This window comes from Otolemur garnettii, unplaced genomic scaffold (genome assembly GCF_000181295.1).
Source record: "Otolemur garnettii isolate 467f Iridium unplaced genomic scaffold, OtoGar3 scaffold00151, whole genome shotgun sequence".
Taxonomy (NCBI): domain Eukaryota; kingdom Metazoa; phylum Chordata; class Mammalia; order Primates; family Galagidae; genus Otolemur; species Otolemur garnettii.
Window position 1 is genome coordinate 736,479 of NW_003852546.1, and position 5,777 is coordinate 742,255.

Below are 5,777 nucleotides of genomic sequence, written 5' to 3' on the forward strand. Positions count from 1 at the left end.
TAGAGACAAGTCTTGCTCTGGGCTCAGGCTGGTCTTGAACTCCTGAGCTCAGAGCAATCTGCCCACCTCAGCCTCAGCCTTAGCCTCCCAGATTTAACAATTACAGGCATGAGCCACCATGCACAGCCAGAAAATACATTCTATTAAATCACTCAGTGTACCCTATAAGGTCCTGTCTTGAAAAACCAGTGTTAAGCCCTACTTGTTTTCTAACAAGTTTTCATGCCATTTTCCAGTCTCCTGCAGCAGGTAATAAAGGAATGTAATAAAAAAAACCACTCTAATTTCCTTATGAAAATTTAACCATGAAACAGTTCCATGTAATTTTTAGGAAAAAAAAAAAGTATCAAATTTCAATTACAAAGAAAGTTTTAAAAAACTGGATTTAGAAATTCTTTGATAAAGACTAGGAAAAAAATGTCATTGAGATTGTTTAGAAAAGTTCAAACCATTCTTCCACTACTCTCACACCACCCCAACAATCAACACAGGAAACTCAGTGGTCAAATGTGGAGGTTCTTCCCCACAACCAAGAGAGCAATCATTTCTGCGGCAGACACCAGCTGGTATCATTCAATTCAATTCCAACACTGCCTTCCTAGAAATAGAGTCAGTTCACCCTGGTTGAAGGTTCAGTCCCCAAGACTGCCTCCTACCCCACTTTCGGACAAGCCAGGTAGTCCCAAATAGTCCTTGTGGACTACAGGCGTGTACCATAAGGCCCAGCTAGTTTAACACTGGCAAGTCTAGGCTTCCAAAACTTCTGACAGACCTGCTTCAATTTGGGGTTCTGAAGACACTCCCCCCACCACACCCCTGTCTTTGGGTTCAATTCATTTGCTACAGCAGCTCACAGAACTCTAGGAAATACGTACGTTTACTAGTTTATTATTAAGGATATTACAAAGGATACAGATGAAGCAGCACAGATCAAGGCATGGAGGAAGGGTCCTAGAGCTCCAAGCGCTCCCAAGGTGAACCTCCCTCCAGGAACTTCCACATGTTCAGCTATTCAGAAGCTCTCTAAACCCTGTCCTTTTCGGGTTTTAAGGAGGCTTCATTACTTAGGCATGATTGATTAAGCCACTCTTCCCTCCTTGAAAGTTGGGGGTTGGGTTTGAATGTCTTAACCCACTCTAATCCAGCTCTAATCTTTCTGCTGACCAGCCCCCATTCATTAGCTACCTAGGGGCAGGCAGTCAGCCAGTAGTCAACTCATTAGCATACAGAAAGACATCTCTTTGGAGATAGGAGGATTTTAGGACCCGAATGCCAGGAAAGGAGGAGGAAAACCAAATAAGCATGTATTTCACAATATCACAGAGAAATACCATATAACAAAATCTTAACTGTGGTGAAAACCTAGAAGACTTATTTATACATCTGTGAGTTTATATTTTCCACCATGAGTATGCATTATTTTACATGCTTGACCTTAAAAAATAAATATATACTTTTTATCAAATAACACAAATTATGTGGCCCTTTGTATTTGGTTTTTAACCTAGAATATAAGGAAATTCCAGATTAAACTCAGCTCCCAATCATAATAGGTAAGAAATCCTCATTTCAACAGTATTTGTTCCCTAGTCTTTTCTCTAGCTTTGGTTTTGTATTTCTTTTCTTTCTTTCTTTCTTTTTTTTTTCATAAACTTAGCCAAGTGGTACAGTTTTCTATTTCTTTTTAATAACCTCATGTCAAAAATCTTTAACTAGAAACTGCCACAGTTATGCTTTAGAAAGTGATCATTTGATTTTATAATTAATTACACTGTTACATGACATGTAATACCAAAAAACAATTGTTAACTATGTGTAAGCCATTCTCTTTATGGTATTGTGTACATATTGTATACGAATAACTAAACTTTATAAATCACAAGGATGAAAGAAAGTTAAAGGAAACAATAGTCACCTGTCAAGAAATAAGCGAACATCACACTGTCAAAAGCCACCTCATCAAAAATTGGTCAGGTACTAAGAAGACGAAGTCTTGGTGGCAAGGCCTAATTCCACTTGCCTGTCTTGGCCATGTAATCTCTGCAACAGAGTGAGAGATAACTGATCAAAAAAAAAAAAAAAACTAAGTAGCAGTATTATTTCCTTTTATAAAAATCTAAATTTTACACACCCATCAGGGGCAGCCTAACAACTAAGAAGTTACATCACACTCACAGGGGAGGTTAATTGAAGCAACCAGCCCAAACCAGTCAGAGAACCAAATTTGTCATCTCAAACCAGGATCACCTGGGTGACTCCAAAGTGCTCAGTCCCCAGACCCAGGTCCTGAGAGCACTAACTTTTGTAGAAAGAGATCTGCAACCTAAAGACTACAACAGGGAGCACAGAAGTCTGGAAATTTCCTCTACCAAGAAGTTCCAAGGAGATCAGTCACATTAAATGGTATACGTGTTTGCTCTGCAATAAAAATATGTCACAGCCAAACAGCAAGGAGGACAAGGGGAGGACAAGAGGAGTAAAACAGGCTGGTGGTTTTCCACGTGTTTACTAAGAAAGGAAAATCTAATAAAACAACACAAATGACCGTCTGAGAGCAAAGTTGAGAGGCAAAAGCCACTACCACATGGGACCTTAGCAACGTGGGCAGCCTTGGCACTTTCCTAAAGGGCTCACAGCCAGCAAAAAGAGGTGGAGGCTTTCTAGTCTGTTCCTTCCAGATCTGAAATCAGGGAGCAGCTCTCAGTGATAAAACACAGATGACAGGGCTTTCTTCTAGGGCCATGCTAGAGGCTGGCTGCGGTTTCCCTCCCAATCAAGGGCAGAGACTAAATTCTTTTTAACTGTGTCACCAAGCACACAGCCCAGTGCACATGAGGGGCACTCAAAACCACATTAAATTAAATGCTGATTCCGAGTTATACGGATCATTACACAACGTGTTTGCTTAGTGCCCAGCAAAGAATTTTCAGAACGTCTCACATGTCTCTCCTAACATTTATGACATGAGATGGTCGCACAAGACGACAGGACGTAGAGACATTCAAAAGTGCCATGACAGAGGCGCAGCATACCCAGGCCCAACAGCCCCACGCAGACTCCTGCAGCGGCCCCAGGGAGCGCCCGGCTCCGTCACCCTTCATGTCACCCTCCAGGGTCTTTCACACGCCGCACAGGGGGAGCAGCTCACAGTCACAGTCTCACACTCAGGGCCACTCTCTCTGAGTCTCTCACACTCACGGAGTCACCCTCGCACCTCTCTCTCACGAACCCACCGCACTTCGAGTCACCGTCACACTCGGGTTCTCGCAGTCACCCTCACACCTCAGGCCTCTCTCTCTCCCTCACACTCAGGGTCTTGCGCACTCACAAAGTCACCATCACACTCCGGTCTCTCACACAGACTTTTCCACACACACCGTCTTACACTCAGGGTCTCCCACACTCCTGGGGTCACCCTCTAGCTCCAGGTCCCTCTCCTACACACAGCGTCACCCTCTCGCCCGCAGCGTCTCTCGCGCGGCCCGGGCCCACCGCTTCCGGCCCGCATCCCGCCGGCGCCGGCGCCGGCGGCGACACGGAGCGCTGGCCTAGGACGGGACGTCGCCCCAGCCCGGCCCAGCTCCCCGGCGCGGCCGCCCCCGGCCCAGCCCCGCCCGGCCCGTTACCTCTGGTGGCCAGGCGCCGCCGGGATGCTCTGTCGCGCCGCCGCCGCCGCCGCCGTGGCCACTCAGGCCCCGCCCCGCCACGTCACCGCCGCCGGATCGCGACAGCGCGCGCCGCGTCGGGACAGTGCTTCGCGGGGGTCCAATGGTGCACTCGCTTCCGGGCTTCAGGGGCTGCCGAGGTCACCGCGATCCGGGGCAGAGGGCACAGCCTCTGCACCTAGTCGGCCTCGCCGGAGCCGCGTGGCCGTGACCTGGGCCAGCCACACTCGCGCCCCAGAGTCACAGGGAGCCTCCTAGGGCCTCCACAGAGGAACGTTCCCGCCGGGAGCGCTAAGCAACCTGTTCCCATTTGGCCCCTGGCCTGGGCTTTACGCTCAGTGGGGCCCCACAGCTCACACTGGAGCTCCAGACAACCTCCACACCAGGGCCCTGCTGACCCTCTGCCTAGGGACCCCAGGAAGACACACACTCCCAGGACTTGTCCTCTCACACGCATAGCTCAGACTCACAGCCACGGAGACCCCCTGGCTTCCTTAGCCAACCCCCGGCCTCCCTGGGACTCTGTCTCCATCTTGCCTGACCCCAGTAACATCCCTCCAGAGGGACCTGCGCCCTTTTGTCAGCTTCTCCTTCCTCTGTGTGCTCCTCCTCCATCTTCCCCTGGGACTCCCTTTCCTCTGGTAGCTCTGGGACATCATCTGGGGTCCCTGGACTTTATGGGCCCCTGAACCCTCCACCTTAGCATCCGGTACACACCTCAAGCACTAACTCTGTCCTGGACCATGAAGCATTTTCCCCCAATCCTATGTCCACAACTGTACATCCTCCAGTTCCAGATCACACCCAAACCTCTGCTCCCCACACCCAGTGACCCAGCCAGAGACAGCCACCACCCCTGACCCTCCCCCACAATAGCGCCTGCATCCCACGTTTCCAGCCAGTCTGCTTTTCCCACTCGCAACAGCCTCCCAATCCCCATGCTCTTCCCCTCTACACCATCCCCACAGGGATGCTCCTAAAATACAGACTAGAAATATTTGCATTGGTGGAGTTTGATCCTTTGCCCCCCAGATCAGTTCCTCCAGCTTCCCAGCTGGACGGAGGGATAACTCTGGACAATGTGTCACTCAGGAGCAGCCAGTCCACTGGGTTGCATGCAAGGGCTGCATGCAAGATATGCTGGCTCAGTGCCTGGTGCATGGTGGGCTTTCAGCTGATGTGTGAGACAGCAAATACCTCTGGCTTCAGCTGATGTGTAACTACAAGTAGGATGCAGGCCCTGTTGGTGGGGGAGGGTCAGGGGTGGTGGCTGTCTCTGGCTGGGTCACTGGGTGTGGGGAGCAGAGGTTGGGTGTGATCTGGAACTAGAGGATGTACAGTTGTGGACCTCTGGCTTTGCTGTCTCACACTCAGTTGTAGCTACACATCCACTGAAAGCCCACTGTGCACCAGGCACTGAGTTAGATATCCTCCACAGCAGTGCTCCTTAAAACTATCCATGGGGGCCAGATCCAGGGGCTCATGCCTGTAATCGTAGCACTCTGGGAGGCTGAGGCAGGTGGATTGCCTGAACTGAGGAGTTCAAGACCAGCCTGAGCAAGAATGAGACCTCATCTCTAAAAAATAGCCAGGGTCAGTGAGTAGGGCACCAGCCCCATATACCAAGGGTCCTGGGTTCAAACCCAGCCCCAGCCAAACTGCAAAAACAACAAAATAGCCAGGCATTGTGGCAGGCGCCTGTGGTCCCAGCTACTTGGGAGGCTTAGGCAAGAGAATCACTTAAGCCCAGGAGTTGGAGGTTGCAGTGAGCTGTGATGCCACAGTACTCTACTGAGGGTGACAAAGTAGACTCTGTTTTTTTGTAGACTCTGTAGACCCTCTATTTTTTGTAGACTCTGTCTCTAAAAAATAAAAAATAGCCAGGGGTAGGGCGCCGGCCCCATATACTAAGGGTGGTGGGTTCAAACCCAGCCCTGGCCAAACTGCAACAAAAAATAGCCAGGCATTGTGGCAGGCACCTATAATCCCAACTACTCGGGAGGCTGAGGCAAGAGAGCCGCCTAAGCCCAGGAGTTGGAGGTTTCTGTGAGCTGTGACACCGTGTCACTCTACCAAGGATGATAAAATGAGACTGTCTCAAAAAACGGGGGG

The 5,777-nt window shown here is 49.8% G+C and overlaps 1 protein-coding gene across 1 annotated transcript in view; it reads right to left on the minus strand.

The window, feature by feature from the left end:
* SLC7A6 (solute carrier family 7 member 6) overlaps positions 1 to 1,963 on the minus strand; it is a 39,633-nt gene extending 37,670 nt beyond the window's left edge. The window contains exon 1 of the mRNA XM_012811107.2: positions 1,916 to 1,963. Within this exon, the coding sequence (XP_012666561.2) occupies positions 1,916 to 1,937 (22 nt within the window). The 5' untranslated portion in view covers positions 1,938 to 1,963. The remainder of the gene's footprint in view (positions 1 to 1,915) is intronic.
* Positions 1,964 to 5,777: the final 3,814 nt, after the last annotated feature.